The sequence below is a fragment of the Cervus elaphus genome, chromosome 14, assembly GCF_910594005.1.
Source record: "Cervus elaphus chromosome 14, mCerEla1.1, whole genome shotgun sequence".
NCBI lineage: Eukaryota > Metazoa > Chordata > Mammalia > Artiodactyla > Cervidae > Cervus > Cervus elaphus.
Genome location: NC_057828.1, coordinates 21,643,971 through 21,666,332, shown reverse-complemented (window position 1 = coordinate 21,666,332; position 22,362 = coordinate 21,643,971). Strand labels below are relative to the sequence as shown.

The following is a 22,362-nucleotide window of genomic DNA, read 5'->3' as shown; positions in this document are numbered from 1 at the left end:
GGTCCTGGTGTGCACAAGGTTTTGTTTTTACCCTCCCAGAAACTGTTTCCCCAGGCCTGTGGAAGTTCTGTAATCAAATCCCACTGGCCTTTAAAGTCAAAGTTCCTGGGGATTCTCAGTCCCTTTGCCGGATCCCCAGGTTGGGAAATCTGTTGTGAGCCCTAGATCTTTCACAGTAGTGTGAGAACTTCTTGGGTATAATTGCTCTCCAGTTTTGGGGTTGTTTTCCTGGTACCTCTATGGTGGGGCTCCCGCACTGCACCCCCAGGTGTGTTGCAGCCAGAGCCCCTGTCCCCGTGGCAGGCCACTGCTGACCCATGCCTCTGCAGGAGACACTCACACACTCAAAGGCGGGTCTGGCTCAGTCTCTTGTGTGTTCCCTGGGTCCTGGTGTGCACAAGGTTTCATTTGGACCCTCTGAGCATCTCTGGCAGGCTTGACTCTAAACATGATTTTGCCCCTCCTACCATCTTGTTGGGGCTTCGCCTTTGCCCTTGGATGTGGGGTATCTTTTTTTGTGGGATCCTGCATTCTCCTGTCCATGGCTGTTCAGTGGTTAGTTGCAGTTTTGGAGTTCTTACAGGAAAAGATGAGCACACGTCCTTCTACTCCGCCATCTTAAAAAGGAACTTATCAATCATATGGATATACCAAAATGTACTAGCCTTCCCATCATTACCATTTCATTATATGGTACTATAATAGCAAAATGTATTAGCCATTTCATTTTTGTTGCGTGTTTAGGTTTATTATTTTTAATATTAGAAAGAATATTTATCACATAATTCTGCATATATCATTAATATGTATTGCTAGAAAATTTAAAGGGTGGAATATTTTTTGAGACTTGTTATGCATTGGAAAAATGCAACAATGCTTTAATGAAAAATTGCATCAATTCACATATCTCCTAACAATATACAAATATGTTCATATTCCTGTAATTGTGATAGTTTGATAGATAAAAATGATTATTTGCTTTAATTTGCATTTGATTTATTCTTAGTGACATCAGACATTACCAATATGCTTATTATTTGTTTTTATTTTTCTCTTATTTGCTCACATACTTTGCCAAAAAATTTTAGAGATTTAAACTAAGGTTGATCTGAATGGCAGCTTAAAATTTGAGTTATAATTATTGGTCATTACAGTGCCAAATATTTTACTCAACTTATCTTTCTGGTGTATTTATGAGGTTTAGTAAACAGTATTTCAGATTTTTTTTGTGATGAAATTTCGGTTTATTTTTGTAAAGAAAATTTTCTCTATCTAGGATCGAAACATACATATTGCATTATTTTGCTAAATTTATCAGAGATTTAAATTCTTATGTATTATGGTGCTTATTCTGGGCTATTTGCTCCTTCTGTTTATACCTCTGTTTCTCTTTGAATCATTACCATGACAGTTTGATCTCTATGCTTTCAACCTGGTACATATTAAAAAATACTTTGTATCTTATTGGTAAAGTTCTCATCTACTCCCTCCAGCTTACTGCTCATTTTTAAAAAAGGTCTTAGATCTTTATGTATATTCTTCCAACTCATCATTAAATTGAGATTAAAAAAAGCCACTGATATTTTTAATGAACTCTTCATCTTATAAATTAATTCATGAGGAATTTATACTGTCAAATATTTCTCATCAAGAAATGTGTTGTGATTCCATTTATTTAGGCATTTTATATCTCACAATAAAGTTTTGTTATTTTTTCATAAAGACCTCATATTTCCTGTGAGGATTAAAAGAAGAAAAGTGAAAGTGTTCTCAGTCATCCCTGACTGTGACCCCATGAACTGTAGCCCGCCAGGCTCCTCTGTCCATGGAATTCTCTAGACAAGATACCTGGAGTGGGTAGCCATTCTCTTCTCCAGGGGATCTTCCCAACCCAGGTCTCCTACATTGCAGGCAGATTCTTTATCATTTGAGCCACCAGGGAAGCTGGTGAGGTGAGGTGAGGTGAGGTGAGGGTTATAGCCAGGTTTTTACTTTTGTGATTGTAATTTTGTTTTTAGTATAACATTAAAAAAATCATTATTGGTATCATATCTTTGTGATTTTCATCAATACTTTCTTTAAACATGCATAAATCTGAGTTATTTTTTCAGCTCCATTAAAACAGAAGATACAGAGGTCCTTACACTTAAGAAATATTTCCATGAGTTTAACCCACTCAGCTAATGTGATATAACACACTAACAGTTAAGATGGATGCTTTTACTTGGAACAAAAAGAGCTCTAGTTTAAGTTTCAATCACAAATATATCCATACAATATGATTATTTTAAGTAAGCCACAACAAAGCTATTTGACTAATTTTTGTTTCTAAGAATTCATTCAAGATAATTAAAATAAGCTTCTAACATAGATATAAAGTGTTTTAAATATTTGTATCCATTTGTGCCCATTGGGAAAATGAGCAATTGTTTTTGGAATTTTTTTCAAAGATATTGTTAGATAGGTGCACAAAAATATTTGGAAAGTTATTTTCCTGACAATTTATTTGTATAATGAGAGTTGAATGGCATGGTCCTAAAAGTCTAACTATACAGATTGACTGTATTGTGGTGAATTCATTAAAAGATTATGCAGAAGTATAGTTATCATTAAGAAATTTATATTGTTACAAGTGTAAAATAAGAGCATTAAAAAGTCTATAAGTGGAAAAAATGATAATGTATTTATATGTGTAAAATATGAAAGGATAATTACCAAAATACACCAAACTATTGATACAATAATAATGATTATCTTGAAATTTTAGATAATTCTAGCTTTTCTTACTGTCTGATAATAATTAAAATTTACAATGAATGAGTACTTCTTTTATAGTCAAAGAAGGAGTGAATGAAGCCAAGACAAAAGAGGAGAGTTTGTAGCATGTGTCATCTTCTAGCAAAAGTACTAGAAGATTTTAGTAAACATCAGATTTTAAAACTCCAAATTCTCATGAGAACTTGGAAATAAAAGACTTAACTTCACTAAACCTGAGATGATAAAGACCTTGAGCCCCAGCTTCTTTCAGAAACCCAACCATCTTTCTTTTACTTGAATCCCTTAAACTTATGATGTTTCACTTTCACTTTTCTCTAATAATTTATTCCTTTAAGATAATAGAGTTTTTTATTATCCTTTTGATTTGTACTGTTTCCTATTTAATGATTTACTCTATGTGGCATACATGCAAAAGTTATCATATTAGAAAAATTATTATGCTGTAATAATTACGGTACCATCAAACTGAATTAAATTATGTTTCATTGTAAATAGTAAAATGTATTAATTTTTTAAAAGCCTTTTTATGCCAACGAGGATAAATAGTTACCTTCATATAATTTCATTAAACACCATGACAGTACAAGCCAATTTGACAGAGCTGATAACAAATCAACTCAACACTTATAGGAGTCCCTTCCAAGTAGTTCTGAAATTAGCTTTCTTAGGGCTATGAATTAAATGCATTGTATTAAATAGAACCTGTGCATTTTATGAATAAAAGTTTCACCCTCATTTTGTGTGCATATATATAGGAAGATCTTGGAAGAATAAGATTTTCTTTCTTACGTTAGTTTCAGATCAAAATGAACCTGCATTTTAAGTATGCATTCTAATATTTTTCTTTAGCACATCAGAGTGGTGCTGTCCAATAGACATATAAAGTAAGCTAAATGTCTAATTGCTAATTTTCTAGTATGCACATGAATAAAATAGTGTAATGTATATTTTGTGAATCACTCTACTCTGAATATTATCATTTCAACATGGAATCAAAATCTTAAAGTGATATCTCAAATGAGATTTTTTCTTCTTTTTATGCTAAATCAGTGTGTATATTTTATAGTACTCTTCAATTCAGATAATTTTTATCAGAAATATTCGATCTGTATTTCAACTTCATAATATTTTCTGTTAAAAAGGTATTCAATAATTTAAATTTTTTCCAGAAGCAAAATTAATGATTAGTTTTTAATTTAAATTAGTTAAAATTAAATAAAATTAGAAATTCAGTTCTACAACCACATTTCAAGTGCTCAGGGGCCCCATGTGGATAGTGGTTATTCAATTGGACAACCTAGTTTTAGAACATGTGTATAAGATGTCAGCAACATGGAAAAGTTAAAAATTAAGTTGAAGCCAAACTATTGGAAATGTTTTGACTACTGGATTTCAAAGAACATGAGCTGATTTTTTTGCTTTTTGTTTTTTTTCTCATTAAATCAACTGGTTAGCTAGTTGGCTCAGTTGATAGAATCAGTTGCTTTGGTTATATACAAATCATCTTACTTTTTCCCAGGTCCTTAAATTTTCCTTAAGGTGAATGTGTGTGTGTGTGTGTGTGTGTGTGTGTGTGTGTGTGTATGCGTGCTCATTCGTGTCTGACCCTTTGTGATGCCACAGACTGTAGCCTGCCAGGCTCTTTAGTCCATGGAAGTTGCCAGGCAAGAATACTGGAGAGGGTTGCTGTTCTCCCTCCACTGGATTTTCTCAACCCAGGAATTGAACCAGGGTCTCCTGCTTTGCAAGCGGATTCTTTACCAGCTGAGCTACCAGGGAAGCCCTAAATCCCAAAGAAAGGCAATGCCAAAGAATGTTTAAACTACCATACATTTCACAAGCTAGCAAGGTAATGCTCAAAATTCCTCAAGCTAGGCTTCAGCAGTATGTGAATAGAGAACTTCCAGATATACAAGCTAGGTTTAGAACAGGCCCAGGAACCAGAGATCAAATTGCCAACATCTGCTGGATCATAGATTCCAGAGAAACATCTACTTCTGATTCATTGACTCTGCTAAAGACTTTGACTCTGTGGATCACAACAATTTGAGAAAAATTCTTCAAGAGATAGGAGTACCAGACCACCTGACCTGCCTCCTGAGAAACCTGTATGCAGGTCAAGAAGCAATGGTTAGAACTGGACATGGAACAACAGATTGGTTCCAAGTTGGAAAAGAAGTATGCCAAGACTTTATGTTGTCACCCTGCTTATTTAACTTCTATGCAGAATACATTATGCAAAATGCTGGACTGGATGACTCACAGGCTGGAATCAGGATTGTCAGGAGAATTATCAACAACCCCATGCATGCAGATGATACCACTCTAATGGCAGAAAGTGAAGAGCAATTAAAGAGCCTCTTGATGAAGATGAAAAGAGACAGTGAAAAAGCTGGCTTAAAACACAACATTCAGAAAACTAACATCATGGCGTTCAGTCTCATCATTTCACGGCCAATAGATGGGGGGAAAATGGAAACAGTGACAGATTTTATTCTCTTGGGCTTCAAAATCACTGCAGATGGTGACTTCACCCATAAAATTAAAAGACATTTGTTCCTTGGAAGGAAACCTATGACAAATCTAGACAGAATATTACAAAGCAGAGATTACTTTGCTGACAAAGGTCCCTTTAGTCAAAGCTGTGGTTTTTCCAGTAGTCATGTATGGATATGAAAGTTGGACCAGAGAGAAGGCTGAGTGCTGAAGAATTGATGTTTTCAAATTGTGGTGCTGGAGAAAACTCTTGAGAGTCTCTTGGACAGCAAGGAGATCAAACCAGTCAATCCTAAAGGAAATCAATCATAAATATTCATTGGAAGGACTGATGTTGAAGCTGAGGCTCTAGTACTTTGGCCTGATGCAATGAGCTGACTCATTTGAAAAGACCCTGATGCTGGAAAAGATTGAAGGCAAGAGGTAAAGAGGGCAGTAGAAGATGAGATGGCTAGTTAATACCACTGACTCCTTGGACATGAATTTGAACAAACTCCAGAAGATAGTGAAGGACAGAGACGCCTGGTGTGCTGTGGTCCATCGGGTCACAAGGAGTCGGACACGACTTAGTGATTGAACAGCAACCTATGCCACCAAGTTCACTCTTATTTCTCAGCTGTCTTATAAATCATGTAAATAAGTGCAATAAGCATTTATCGAATGATTCCATAATGCTTTAGATCTACAAGTCCATCATGTGTGATAGCACATTGAACTTGGCCCAGGAAAGCTAGAAGTATGTTGTATGTCAGGTGATGCCTTCCATCAAGTTTAGAGCAGCTTTTTTCCCCAGGATTACAACGTAGTGTAATGGCACTTGGCAATATTGGCATTTCTGATATGACTTCTTTTGGCTAGCTCAGCATTCTTAAAAAATAAATAGTTTTTTCACTCTGTGATTGAAAGGGTTAAATAGTACCAATTCATTACCACTCACAAAAGGATTTATTTTGTTCTCATAAATCAGTTTTATTCCACATTTTTATTATTCCCTTGGGTGAGCTACTCGAATTGAAATCAATACAAGTGCAAGTGACACAATCAATCTAGATATTTGATTATGGATTGGAGATCACCAGGTCTCCTTTTTAGCCAGTTTCTTTCTGATCATCTCCCTAAAGAACTAAATATTCTTATTGGCATCTGTGAGTTATGAACATGTTTTAAGAGCAGATAATAATCTTCATTTGTATACTGACAATGAAAGCCCGAACAATGAGCAAAGATTAAAAAATAAAGACTTATAGTAGGTACCTATAACATTGTTAATAAGTTGTTCACATTTCTCAATCTTTTCCTTAAGATGAAATGTTTTAAAAACAACTTTATTCTTTCTTTAAAAAAAATACAATTGGTGACTATAAAATGCATTCTTAGCATTAAGTAAGTGATTAACTATTTGCCATGACAGATATTACGTGTTTTAACACTTATTTTATAGCTGAACTACAGTAACTGATCTAGGTAAATAATAAGAAAACAACTAAAGTGAATAAAATGTCTTTGAAAGGACTCAAACTGGTTCTTTTCATTTCTATAATTATCCAGGCTAGAAAGTCACCATCTGCAGGATCTAAAAGGGAAAATCAGACCAACTTGAAATCAGGGAGAAAAATCGATTAAGTTGTTGATCAAGAGGGCAAAATGTATATATCAAACTCTCTTTGCTTTACAAACAAATGTATTTCTTATGACCCTTTTCATGTTGAAAGCTTATTTTGAGACTAAAGGTATCACGTTATAGTTCTCTTGCTTCTGACTGTAGCCACATTTGCTTGGTTTTTAAACCAAATTTTTACATAGGCACTGTTAAGCCATTTTGTAATTTATTTTCTTATGTTTAGAATGAGGCAATAAAATTATTTCTTTAAAATAAATTGCAAGGCAGTATTAACACTGCATTTGCTTCTTACAGCAAAATATTTTAGCCTTTTTTAGCCATTTACTTTTTTTCATTAAGATTTGTAGGAAGGGCTGTTTCATGTCTGGCAAATTACCTCTGGAAGGCATATAACACTAAAAGGTTAAAAAAGTCTTTCAGAAGCAGTTTAAATAGTAAACCCATCTTTGTTTCATTCAAGGATTCATTGATTACTCTTTGCTTACCCCCTTTTAAAATTTTTTATTTTTATAAAATTCTTAAGGGTTACTTTCCACTTGCAGTTATTATGAAGTATTAATTATATTCTCTGTATTGTATTCCCACATCCTTGAATGCATCCCACCCCTATGTATCCCCACATCCTTGAGTCTGTCTTATACCCAGTAGTCGGTACCTTCTACTGCCTCACCCTTATGTTGCCCCACCCTCTCCCCACTGATGACTACTCGTTTTTTCTCCACATCCGTGAGTCTATTTCTTTTTGGTATACTCACCAGGTTGTTGTATTTTGTACATTCCACATATAAGTGATATCATACAGAGTTTATCTTTCTCTCTCTGGCTTATTTCACTTAGTATGATGCCCTCCAAATCCATCCATATTCTTCAGTTAGTTCTTTTTAAGCCTTTAGAACAGCAGCTACCGCTAGTGACTTAAAAAATGGTATTTAAAATAGTTAGAAGATTAATTGTGTAACATTAGTTTACTCTTGCCCATAAATTAAAAAAAAAATCAAAACAGCACCAGACAAAAATATCCTCACTTTCTATAGAGCTGTATTGCTCTTGTATGAGCACAGACTTGGGGCAAATTATTCTGAAGCATCTTTTGGTGAATTGATGATATATTCTGTGTATTTATTCTCTGAACTACAATTGTTATAATAGCAGAATGACCACTTTAAAGAGGAATCAAAGAAGTACAGCTTTTACTAGAGGACAACTAATTAAGCATCACATTAGAGTAATTACAATAATGGTAAAAGTATGATGCATTAACAGAGCACTGTCTTTCTCAGAGCCTAAGTGCTTCACAAGCTACTTATTTTTTTTCTCTTTCAAAATGTTCTGTGGAGAAGAAAGCTGTGTAAGAAAAGATCTATAAAAGTTTTGTATGTTGGCATAAACTTAAAGTCAGGAATAGGTCCTTTTACCTATATATTAACTTAAATACTTTCAGATTTATATCAAAGTAAGATCTATTAAAATAATGATGTTTGGAGCATGCATTTGCATCTTGGGTACAATAATTTGAAATATCTTTACAAAGAAGAAATAAAAGTGACTTAACTATTAATATGTGCTATCTAGAGTAACCTAGGATTCTTAGCTCCCATTTAAGGGCATACTGGCCACATGACCCTAATTTGCAATATGCCATTCAGTGTCTTTTACTTGGGGATTGGCAGAATTCTGTGATGGTGAGGTGAGGCTGAACAACACTAAAACTGAGACCCTAATACAGGAAAAAAATATAGCATTTTCTTTTTCCAGCCAGAAGTGGGAAAATTGGTCAATATCTTTTCTACCATAAGGTGTAATTGGATTCAGAAAAAGGCTAACTTAAACAGGACCAGGTCTGACATGTAAAATCCTCACAAGGTAACAAGAATCAGTTTGGTTTGTTCGCTGTCATTCCTCATTATGATCTTTGTCACGAGAATGGATTCATGTTGTGCCATTTTCTGTTCTTGTTACAATCTTTGTCACATGAATAAGATATCAGGATGTTAATGCCTGGCATACAGTCTTCTGTGTGTGATGATACTTACAAGACTACACTGACCTTTGCAATATGATGTATTCTGATTGGCTGTTCATTTCACCTCTTTTCCACAAGTTAATAAGGCTGTAAAAAGGAGAGAACTGCAATAGCCAGCCAGTCAAATTACAGAATATTGAAAAGGTCAGGGCAGTACAGCACAGAGGAAAAAAATTATGGAATATATGGTGCATTAAAATTCTTGTGACAATGATGATAACAAGAATGGGAAAGGATACCCATTTATGTTATTTCAATCTAGAGAGCCCCGTGAGATGATATTCTCGGAATAGGCATCAGTTACTCATCTGTGACTCATACATGCGAGAATATCTGTTTACACTGGTTTATGCTTAAAAACTAATTGTACAGAAAAATATCCTACGATTCGGCAAATAAGAACATGAAAAGTAAGATTTTAGCCTTAGAAATGGGCATCCAGGTTGTTAACACTTTAGTTGGTCTTCATATTCGAAGCTGAAGGAAAAGTTCCTTTCATGTGAAACATGTGGCACATGTGAGATTTATTTTGATTGCTTCTTCATTTAACACTTTTTCCTTCAAAGTAAAGTAGAAAAGTAGGACTGAAAGAATTAACCCTTTGGGAAATCCTTGAGAATGTAAAATAGTCTGAAATAACATCTAGGGTTTTATTTTAGAATGTTGTGTGATCTATACCAAATATATTTTTTTCCTTGTGATTGCATTATACGGGCCAGTGTGCAAAGAACCCTTCCTTTTCTCTGCATCCTCAGTGGAGAAAGAAAAAGAGAGATCCTTAATTCAGAAATTCTTAAGTTATTGTTCTCAGGTGTGTGATATACATACTTTTACATACGTCATGGTTTCATTTATTATAAAATCAAGCAAACAGGCAATATTTTGTAATGATTAAAACCAGAAATATATAGGTACATTGTGTCCAACTCTTCACAACCCCGTGGATTATAGTCCTCCAGGCTCATCTGTCCACGGATTCTCCAGTCAAGGATATTGAAGTGGGTTGCCATGCCCTCCTCTAGGGGATCTTGCTGACCCAGGGATCGAACCCTTATCTCTTCTGTCTCCTGCACTGGCCGCTGGGTTCTTTACCACTAAATCCACCTGGGAAGCCCAAATAGGTGCATGTATGTCCATAATTATATATTCCTGATGGAATAACCTGTTATCATTTTTAAATGTCTCTCTTTATTGCTCATAATGTTTTTTGTCTAACAGTCTGTTTTATCTGATATTAGTATAGCCAGTTCTCTTATGGTTATCATTTGCATGATATAGCTTTTCTTTTTCCTTTAAAAAATATTTTTTTTCTCTTGGCTTGATCTTCTTCTTTTTTTTAAAATTTAAATTATTTATTTATTCTACTTTACAACATTGTATTGGTTTTGCCATACATTGACTTGAATCTGCCATGAGTGTACATGTGTCCCCCATCCTGAACCCCCCTCCCACCTCCCTCCCCATCCCATCCCTCTGGGTCATCCCAGTGCACCAGCCCTGAGCATCCTGTATCATGCATCAAACCTAGACTGGTGATTTGTTTCACATATGATAATTTACATGTTTCAATGCCATTCTCCCACATCATCCCACCCTCGCCCTCTCCCACAGAGTCCAAAAGACTGTTCAATACATCTGTGTCTCTCTTGCTGTCTCACATACAGGGTTATCGTTACCATCTTTCTAAATTCCATATACATGCATTAGTATACTGTATTGGTGTTTTTCTTTCTGGCTTACTTCACTCTGTATAATAGGCTCCAGTTTTATCCACCTCATTAGAACTGATTCAAATGTATTCTTTTTAATGGCTGAGTAATATTCCATGGTGTATATGTACCACAGCTTCCTTATCCATTCGTCTGCTGATGGGCATCTAGGTTGCTTCCATGTCCTGGCTATTATAAACAGTGCTGCGATGAATATTGGGGTACATGTGTCTCTTTCAATTCTGGTTTCCTCAGTGTGTATGCCCAGCAGCAGGATTGCTGGGTCATATGGCAGTTCTATTTCCAGTTTTTTAAGGAATCTCCACACTGTTCTCCATAGTGGCTATACTAGTTTGCATTCCCACCAACATTGTAAGAGGGTTCCCTTTTCTCCACACCCTCTCCAGCATTTATTGCTTGTAGACTTTTGGATAGCAGTCATTCTGACTGGTATGAGATGGTACCTCATTGACGTTTTGATTTGCATTTCTCTGATAATGAGTGATGTTGAGCATCTTTTCATGTGTCTGTTAGCCATCTGTATGTCTTTGGAGAAATGTCTGTTTAGTTCTTTGGCCCACTTTTTGATTGGGTCTTTTATTTTTCTGGAATTGAGCTGCAGGAGTTGCTTGTATATTTTTGAGATTAATTCTGTCTGTTGCTTCATTTGCTATTATTTTTTCCCATTCTGAAGGCTGTCTTTTCACTTTTATTCATTTTAAAAATTGTTTTTATTCATATTTCAAACTTTCATATAACTGTACTAGATTTTGTAGTCTGTAAAGACAGTCTTGTTTGCAAGTTAACTTTACACTTTCTAAAGATGCATTGTTTCACTAATCAACATTTTGCAGCCCAAAGGTAGAATCTAAATGCATGATTATAAGAATGCCAAATTCGGCCTGATAATTTTTTCAAGCAAAGGAAATGAATTTTGATCATTACGTTAAGACCACCTTGAACATGGGTTAAATAATCCTAAAACAAGTAGTTCTGCATGCTGAAGAAGAATCACCATGTGATTCCCCATACGCTCTGGTGTTCTTTAGTAGGTCTGGGTTAGAACTCAGGTGTGTGAAGTACTCCCAGGCGATTTTGACATGGGTGAGCTCTGGAACACAGGTATAGACAGTCTCATGGTGCAAAGAGTTTAGTGCAATCCCCAGTTAAAGCTGCAGTCCATGGGGTAACAGTCAGACATGACTTTGTGACTGAACAACCGATTAAAGCTGAATGGCACAGGCCAGAGCTAAAGAAGGTGGATGAGGGGGACTCCAAGCTCACAGTGCCTGGAGGAGGAGTCATGGGAGTTGTGGTTCCAGAATATAGAATCTTAACCTGGCCAGCACCATCCATTTATACTCACAAATCAGGTCCGCGCTGAGGCCAAGCAGACACGAGTGATCACCTGTGATAGGAAATGCTTATCACTGTAGCATTTTCTAGCTTGATTCTTGAGGCTGAACCAATGGGGCTGCATTTTCCAGCCCACTGAAAACAAAGTTCATGCAGTGAAAAGTGGTGGTAAAGCACAACCCCTTTAAAAGGATCAGAGGACCTACATTTTTAAGATTTTTTCCTTAAAAGCTAGGAACCCAAATTGGCAAAGGTTACTGAAAGAAAGAGAGAGCAGGGAGAATAAGGTGGAGAAGAGCTGAAATCTCTGGGTCCTGTATTGGTTTTGAATCTGCAGATTTTTGAGCTTCATTGAGGGTTGAAATCCTGTCGTTTGCTCCAGGTCTCTGAATTGAGCTTTATGCTAGTGGAAGTGAAAGAACATTCAATTCACTCAGCTGCGTGATTCCTGGAGATGTACAAGTTCTTTTTTGAGCTGAACGAAATGGTTATGTAATTGCATACTTCTCATAATTATTGAGTAATTATATACTTCTTATAATTACTGAGTAATCATTGTTCTATAACTAGGACTTAATGTTACAACTAATTGTATAATTACCATGTATTAATGTTATCCGGGAAACTTAGAATAAAGTGGTACTTAATATATTTCCCCCTGCCATGCCATTTTCAAAGCTGGCAATATTTTTCATTTTACAGCTAGAAATTTGCTTCAAAGACAAACAAACAAAATACAAGGGGGAAAAAAAACCCTCACCAGTATTATCATCATAGACGTTAACTCATTGAGCTTACAATTACACCAGGCTTGAAATGTATAAAACTGTATTCTCTTGACTTATTTTTATAATTTTCATTGTTGTCTTGCAGTTTGACATCTTATACTACTCTCAAGGAAATAGAGCATTTTCCTGGGTTTCCTAGGATAAGCTGACCTTTTTGAAATTTTAGATCTGGGCATGTGACAATAGCAGCAATTGTTTCAGCTATAACTGAATATGTTTTTAAGGAACAGGACATTATGGGAACTTGAGATCTTCAGATGTGAATAATGGAATTTTTCTTAGATCATGATTGGAAGGGATTCATATTAGTCTAAAACAAGTTTCTTGAGTGCAAGAACTGCGTCTTACTCATTCGAGGCAAACTGTTAGCAGCACCTACTCAGGTCTACTCCCTGCATGCGGTTGGAGCTCAATAATCAAGTTGACCAGTTGTAAAACTTCTATGAAAGCTAGTGTAGCATAATTTGGGAATGTATTTTCAGTGCATTAGGAGCTTATCAACAGCTCCTTTATAAGTTTCATAACTTCTTCACCTATCTAGCTGTGTTGTCCATTCCCATCTTGGGAACTTAAAATCATCCTTAAACTGGGACTATGTCTTTATCTTGTTTTACCAAAAAAGAATAGAAATTATTAGTCCCATGTTTTAGCCCATAAGTACCATTTATTTTCTTTGGAACAAACCACTCCTTTGGATGTGCCAATTTCAAGTTCAGGTAATAAATTCTTGCATGAACTAGAGATTTCTTCTGTTCATGGAAAACACTTAACCTACCTGTGGACTTCACAGCAATAAAATTTTCAGCTAAGATCTCCATCCTAAAGTTATTATAAGTATCTTTTTAAAATTTGGCATATGTTTAAAGTCTTGATCTGCCTTACCCATATTTCATAAGGCTCATAACTAGATATGAGTTCCTTTTTTCATTATTTGATCTTATTAGAGTTTGAAATGCAACCTGATGAAACAATGGTACAGTGGAAGTGAATGAGATTAGCATTGTTTTATTAATTGAAAAACCTTAGATTTTTGAATAATAATACATTATTGGGTGGAGGTGGGGAGAATGTAGTAGGTAGGTACTTGAGAAAGTAAAATGCAGAGTCAGTAATTTTTAATCACTTGATAGTTCTAAATAGTTTTCAGAAATGTACCTGTTGCATGGATATAGCAACAGATGTATCCTTTCTGCTGTAATGCATTAGGAGATTACCAACAGCTATTTTGTAGGTTTCATAACTTCTTCACCTACATAGATGTGTTGTCTGTTTCCATTTTGGGAACTTAAAACCATTCTTAAACTGTGACAATGTCTTTATCTTGTTTTACTAAAAATGAATAGAAATTATTGCAACAGAAGCAGTAACATTTCTAGCTGCTGCTGCTGAACATCTCATTTAAGGGTCGTAATAATGTGGCAAACAAAGGAGCGTTATTATTCCCAGTTCACAGAAGAAAAATGAGGTTCAGAAATATTAAGTAACTTACAGGTAATTCCCTGGCAGTCCAGATATTACGATTCAGTGCTTTTGCTATTGTGGACTAGGGTTCAGTCCTTAGTTATGAAACTAAGATCCCACAGCTACCCAGTGTGGTGGTAAAAAAATAAATAAAATTAAGTAAGTTACTTACAAAGAGCACACTACTCAAGAATGAAAAGGACAAGTTCAAATGCAGAAACTCTCTAATCACCAAATTTATGTACTTTCCATTGCACTGTACTGAGAGTGAGTGAAGTCACTCAGTTATGTCTGACTCCTTGCGACCCCAAGGACTGTAGCCCACCAGACTCCTCTGTCCATGGGATTCTCGAGGCAAGAATACTGGAATGGCTGCCATTTCCTTCTCTTGCACTATACTAAACTATGTAAAAATATAATATTTTTGTAAATATTACAACTGTTAACTTTTGTCCGCTGTACAATGCAAGATCACTTTTCATATGTCACCATCTTTACTTTTTAAAACATTTAAACAGTAAAGATTATATCAGTATCCAGAGAGCTTGCAAATATGCTTTCTCCTAGAAGCTGACATCAGTGCTTTTTTATTTGTTTGCTTATATTTGTGGAATGTATATGGGAAAAATTAAAGGTATATACAGTAAAAAAAGTGTTCTGGCAAAGGAGGATGGCTATTTAAAGTAAATATTACTATTTCTAACTATTCTTTTTTCAATCTTTTAAGAGTAAATATAACTAAAGTTTACTAAATTAGGTGATATTTTTAAAAATTTCCTTATGGAAACTTTTCATGAAAGCATCTAACATAGCAAGTGAAATAAATGTTATAATATGCTGTTCAATTGTAGCCTTATTTTTTAAGTCTAATTTCTAACTCTTCTTAACCTTGAATGTAACCCAGTTGCATAGAAGATGGAGATAAAACCCTGTTATCAGACAAAAGTATTTTCCTGTATTCTAATCTGGAGATTTGGGTTCTCTGAAATTTTGGAAGGAGGGTAGTGGTGGGACCCAGTGATGTACTTTCACGGTGATTCTTATATACAGACAGGCAGCCTCTGCATTTTCCCATAGAGGTTAAAAAAAAAAAGATATTCTGATCAAAGTGGACACATATTACTTCCCATCCCTAGTTACTTTTCAGAATATTGTCACCAGTTTTGTTTTGAAGAGGTGTTAGATAGAAAGTAGTCAACTAACCTTACAAGCAAAATGAGCAGAAAATAAACCAATTGGTACTGGTAATAAATGAAACATATAACACATATCTGAGTGTTCTATTTACATCCAGAACCGTTCCATTTAGGGAAACAGAGTGTGATTTTCTCCCAGTCTGTACATTAAAGAAAATTCAAGAACTTTAAAAAAAAAAACCTCAAACAATTGTAAATAATCCATTAACGGATCAATTTATATATCTGTACAGTATTTATACTTATATCCATGATATTTGTGATTAGGCTTCATACTGTCTTAAAAATATCAGTTGAGTTATTCCAACCTCTGCACTGAATAAATTAGATATTAATAAACATATTAATTCAGGTAACACTTTGTTCAGAAAATAATAAATTTATGTATGTTGATAGCAGCACATGAAATGCCTCTTGGGGTACTGATACAGATAGCTCTACTTAGTGCACTATATTTAGAACCCAAGAAAGTACTCAAATAATAGAAGGAAATAAATCTTAATTATACACTAATTTAAATACTTTTCTTTTTATAATCAGCAGGTGATAACTACACTCTTCTGAATGGCACACAAATCATGCACAGTGGTGAAGAGACTAACCTTTGGGTTCTCATCAATGGATTGGTTCCTTTTACGAACTATACAGTACATGTGAATGTTTCCAATAGCCAAGGCAGCTTGATGAGTGATCCTGTAATGATTTCAATGCCTCCAGGGGGTAAGTCTGTGAACAACCTTGGTATCTGAATGTATACAGATGCTCTAGAACTGTCTCCATTGAATGCCTGTTTATTGTAGAATTAATTTTTTCAGAACTTAGAGTTGCAGTTGTATTTCTGGTGGTTTTTGTTCTTGCTTTGTTTTATTGGGACCCTTATATTAGTATTATTTTATTGAGATCATTTTCATCTAGCACTGTGTGTATGCACACACACATGTGTCTGTATGTATGTGTATGTACACACACATGTGCCTCTTGCTTTATGCATAGTGAGAATATAGGGAAATTCTTTTTTGTCTGAGACTTCATTTAGATTCAAAATATATATTTTAAATTTGTACTTTGCTTTTCTCATACAAGTGGTTTTCATTCCTGTTTTTTTTGGAAACAAGTTTAGATGTATATATAAACTTCTCATTTGACCAAAAGAGAAAAAAGCAGAGTAAGGGTTATAGAATAGGAAAACTCTATTTGCACCACTGGAAAAGCATCCTTAAATTCCATGTCCTAATGATTAGAGTTCAGTATCATTTTCACAGGTGAAATGTGACCCAGTCTGGCCATTTTTAATTATTTCTCTGATAAAGACTTAACTTATTCAGAACTATTATGATCTAGATTCAATTCTACATTTGTTTTAACTGTCTATAGGAACTAATTACTAAGAATAAAACTCTGCCTTAGATTGTTATATACAGTTCTTGAACAGAAAGTACACTTCAGAAATGAGTGTAATTCTTGGTTGAGTGTTTAGAAACGTGTATTTTTTAAATACCAAAGGAAAAGGACCCCAGGATACCCAGTGTCTGCTCAAAGCCCAGCTTTAGGAACCAGTGTGTCCTGTACTAAAGGATGATGTCCTTATCTCCTTAAGAGTGATCTGCAAGGCTGGATAGATCCCTCTGCAGTCATAAAGAGTGTTAAGAGCAGCAAAGGTCTCATCAAGGGAAAGTAAGAGTTAACCTACAGTTTGTATGGAACTCTTCTGCCAAGGAAAAATTCATTACCTTCTATGTCATAAAATTACTCACTATTATGTGCCTTTTATGACATTATAAGAATTAATGAGTAGATATTTACCAAAACACTTGAAACTCTAAATGGCAGAAGCCACATTGTTTAAGAAAAGAATTCTTGAAAGAGACTTTTGGGGCAGATCAACTCAGTTGCATATTTTATGAACAGATAATTTTATGAAGAGAGAATTGAATTTAGGTGGGTGCCTGTTTAAGAATTGAGATCAAAACAAAACAAACCTTGGGTGTTCCTGTCTTCATTTTTTACTCTAACCCAATGTGCTAGAAGGGATTAAAAAATTGTGATGACTCTATACCCTAGTATATAATACCTTTTATTCATATTTAGATATTAAAGAGCAATTAGTGCTTGAAATTTTTCAGTGGTATAGTAATATCTTAACAGAATATGTGAAATATTTGAGGTGCATATTCATTTTCTGGCTTTTACACTGATTTAAGTAGTTTGTAATTTACAGAAATTTACATTGCATTCATAAAAGTGCGTGTGTGCTAAGTCGCTTCATTTGTGCCCAAGTCTTTGAGACCCTTTGGTGTGTGGGCCACTAGGTTTCTCTGTCCATGGGCTTCTCCAGGCAAGAATACTGGAGTGGGTTGCCATGCCCTTCTCCAGGGGATCTTCCCATCCCAGGGATTAAACTCGCATCTCTTTTGTCTTCTGTATTGGGAGGCGGGTTCTTTACCACTAGTGCCTCCTGGGAAGGCCAGGGGTAAATTTAATTCATTGTTCACATGTTTAGGAATGTATAACCTAATAATTTATAATATATATGGATTCAGTTAAACATAGCAAGCTGCCATTGTTAACTCAATATATACACTGTGTGAAGTGGGTTAGTAGAAGAGTTGATATTATGCAAACACAAGGAAACTAAATATTGCTTTATGGTGGTACAGTTGGACGAAGTCAACTGCTGAATCTTATCTCCATTTCCACTCAGTGGATGCATATCCATGTCATTATCATAATGCTCTGGAAGCCAGCATACAATCATTCACTTCACGTCCTCAGAAATCCAGAATTGGGGAGCTGGCCCTTCACCAAAAGAGGAAGCAAAGTGTCTTCAAAGACAGACAGTGATTTCCTCAAGTTTATTACAGCCATTAGCACATACTTCTTTTTTATCATTAGATTGTTGTTGATTACAATTAGGAAACTTATAGCTTTGAAATTATCTTTTTTATGACCTTGTGGCAGTTTAAAGGTGATACCTCATTGATTAAATAGGTTTTAGTTCATGCTTCCTTTTACTTAATGATCTGAAAACATATTATCCTGATTTACACATAAAAATCATGCTGAAAAGCATGTGGCATTCACTAGAATATGTGTGTTTAAGTAGAATTAAATTAGTACTGAGAGTTATTAAAGAAATCTTCCATGCCTTTGTCCAGCGAACTGTGTTTCATACCGAATTGAATAATAAATGAACCGACATACAGAAACGAACCAACTTATAGGCAGAGAAGGTTCTATATGCTATTTACTTTTCCATTTTATTTGGTTATTTTCATTATTGCCATTCCCTTGATTTTAACATTAGTCTCTTTTATGGTGATGTTGAATTCCCACTATCTTTCAGTGCTGAATTATGTAAGATCTGTGGACATGGCACCCTAAGCTGTTTTCTTCCCAGTGTAGTTGAAAAACAAGAATAGAAAGTTTAGGCAAAGCAGAAATGCTAATTTTTTTTTTTTTTTCTTTATCAAATGCGGCTCAGAAAACCTCCTTTACCTCCTTGATCTGGCTAAGTCCTACTCATTTTTAGGGTTTCAACCAGGAAGTCAGTCCATCAAGAAGTCATCTTTTACCAAGCAAGGCTGAGATAGGGCCCTTCTGTATCCTCGAGTTCAGTCACATAACACTGAAATTGCTTGTCTCATCTGTCACAATCGCTGGTTATAAGAGCCTACAGAGCAGGGACTGTTTCTAACTCACATTTTTATCTTTAATGCCTAGACCGAACCTAACACATGGTAGGTGCATAGTGAATAATTGGTGGGTGAATGAATAAATAAATAAATCAGTCAAGATAGCTTAATTACCAGTTTTAAGTATCATTGCTCAGGCCCACTCAGACCTCCTCTTCTACCTGTGCAATCTTTTATTGTAGCCAGCTGTGGAAACGGTGACCTCCTCCGTGTATGCTTGTCCAGTGCAGAGATGCTGTGGCCATGCAGATGTAATTGGGGGCCCAAACTGTAAGGAGAGCGGGAGTATTAGAAGTAAGAAATAGTCTCAGATTGTACTAACTCGTGACTCTGGTTCCTTCCCTTTTGTTTACTTAGGTAAACAGAGTAACAGACACTGGTTTACATAGGAATTTGGAAGCGGTAAGGGCCATAGCATAAAGAATTTACCCTGGTACATCATCTCTTCGGTATTGGTTATGAAACATCTTTCTATTTTGTCTGATAAGAAATATGATTAATGTGCAGTTTTATGTCTGCCGATTATACCTCAACAGATCTGAGGGGAAATGCCCAACAGTATCTAACTTCGAACCCTTGTTAGTCCTATCAGGTCTTCCTTATTTCTTTAATTGTGCTGTTTAATAAAATCAGTCTTATTTTTAAAAAAAATTCTTAATTTGACCACAGAAAATAAAAATACGACTAAACAACATGATAAATGCAAGTTATTTTGAAGATGGAAATTAACACAAATGAGATCATGAGACTAATAACTCAGCACATAGATCGACAGTGGCAAATCCCAAATAGCATACATTTTTTGTTTAAAAATTCACTTCAAATATTACTTGGTCAACTGAAGAGTTTCGTGTTTTGCCTTTTTCTTCAACTATGTAGCATACCCTTACCTACTTGTGTGTACTCAGACTTTCATGTTTCTACAATTACTATATTTTTAAACTGTTTGTAATAACATAATGCTCATATTTATCACTAAGATACTCTTAGAAATGAGGAATATCTTTAATCTGAGCTCTTGAATAGCATTATAGTGTAGGTTCAAGAGTTCTAGGAAAAGAATTAAAAAAAATAAAAATGGACTCCAAATGTTAATCCATAAATATGAAACTTTCTTCTGACCTTTACCCCTTCAAGGTCTAGAGTTACTAATGGGGTTAGGATTTCAACTCTTAATGGGGCTCAGTGCATTAGTGTTTTGTATGCATGGAATTCAGCATTCAGTTAAATAAGTGGTTGACATTGGTGATGTCCCTTAATTTGCTTAAATCTAATTGGCTCTTTTATCAGTCAAACCTGTATGGATTGGCAATTGATCAGGAAGGGTCAGCCATGACTCTGCATGTAGTTAAACGATGGAACCACCAGTTAAAATCACAGTTGCATGATAATAAGCCAAGGAAGAACAAATGAGCTTAGAGGAAGGCAAAGAAGCTTAGAAGTTTTGCAGGATCTTCAAGTTCAGAACAAAGGCATTATAGAGTATATAAATTTTAAATACACTGCATTTTGCCTCCAGACTTAAACCTTTTTTTCCAGATGAACTGAAATCTTGTCTGAAAGTGTCTTTGTTACATCAAAGAACTACTCAGAAAGCTAAAAGAGACAGAAGAAGCATAAAAGGGCATAGTTTAAAATGATTAGTGACAAATTCCATACTGACGAGCTGGAAACAGATTTTTTTATGAGAGTTTTATATTTTTTCCAAAAGAAACAATTTTATTCTATTTATCTTTTTCTGAACTGCTTTATTGTAACAGTGAAAGGAACTTGGAGCAACCTAGTTTGTGAACTTAATCCAGTTTTCTCTGATAGTAAATAATCTGTCATTAAAATTGATGAAAATTATAATCTACAAACTTCATAAAAATACTAGGCTGGAGGAATGTATTCCTTTCTCAAAGATGTGATATTAGAAAAGCAAATGCTAAAAAAATGCAAATTGGTTATGAGTGGTTTTTTAGAGTTTATTTTGCTTTCTCCCTCCTCATCTTGACCTCCCCCTAATCTAAAACATCCTTGAGAGAAAAGGATTGAAATCTACTTGGAATTAACACTTAAGCACATTGTAAAAGCATCGACTTTGGAATCTTACGAACTTCAGTTTGATTCCCTTTTTTTTAATCATAGGCTGAATGACTAGAAGGGAATTCTCGGACCTCTGTGAACTTCAGTTTGTTCATCTGTTAAACTGGCAGAATGATGATAACCATTTGACTGGGTAGCCTTTCCCTTCTCCAGAGAATCTTCCGAATGTAGGCATCGAACCCAGGTCTTCCATATTGCAGGCAGATTCTTTACCAGCTGAGCCACAAGGGAAGTCCAAGAGTATTGGAGTGAGTAGCCTATCTCTTCTCCAGCGGATCTTCCCGACCCAGAAAACTAACCTGGGCCTCCTGCATTGCAGGCAGATTCTTTATTAACTGCCCTGGTGGCTGAGACAGTAAAGCATCTGCCTGCAATGTGGGAGACCTGGGTTCCATCCCTGGGTTGGGAAGATCCCCTGGAGATGGAAATGGCAACCCACTCTAGTACTATTGCCTGGAAAATTCCATGGATGGAAGAGCCTGGTAGGCTATAGTCCATGGGGTTGCAAAGAGTTGGACATGACTGAGCAACTTCACTTTCTTTCTTTTCTTTTTTCTTTATCAACTGAGCTATCAGGGAAGCCAGAGGACTGAGCAACACAGTTTGTGTCTCATGCTTAGCCCAGTGTCTGTCTTCATGAATATTTGGTACTTACTATTTTCTTTATCTTCCTACTGAGATTCTTTTTTGGCCTCTTGCAATATTGTGATTTAAAATAAGAACTGTACACATGATCTTGGTCCCTGTTTCTGGCAGGAGCTCCAGAAACATTTGGAATTTCCTAAGCAGAGCTATAAAAGGTATCTTTTATTATGTTAATGAGATGACTTTTGGAAAGTACCCAAGGAATGGGGTGGAGGGGGACAGGTTACTGAAGGAGCCAAACAGGTGATCAGAAGGTTGAAACTCTGATCCCTCCCACCCCTGACCTCCTAGGAGGGGAGAGCGACTTGAGATTGAGTTCAGTTCCAAATGGCCAATGATTTCATCATTCGAGTCTCTGTAATGAAGCCTCCATAAAAACCCAAAAGGATAGAGTTCCAGGTAGGTGAACACATGGATATTGTGGAAAGCAGTGAGTCAGCACGTCATAGATGCCCTAGCCACTCCTTGCATACCTTCCCCCACGTATCTCTTCCATCTGGCTGTTCCAA

At 35.6% G+C, this 22,362-nt stretch overlaps 1 protein-coding gene across 1 annotated transcript in view; it reads left to right on the top strand.

Moving 5' to 3' along the window:
- Positions 1 to 22,362, top strand: part of USH2A (usherin) — an 890,339-nt gene that overhangs the window by 513,330 nt on the left and 354,647 nt on the right. The window contains exon 38 of the mRNA XM_043922807.1: positions 15,969 to 16,148. Within this exon, the coding sequence (XP_043778742.1) occupies positions 15,969 to 16,148 (180 nt within the window). The remainder of the gene's footprint in view (positions 1 to 15,968; positions 16,149 to 22,362) is intronic.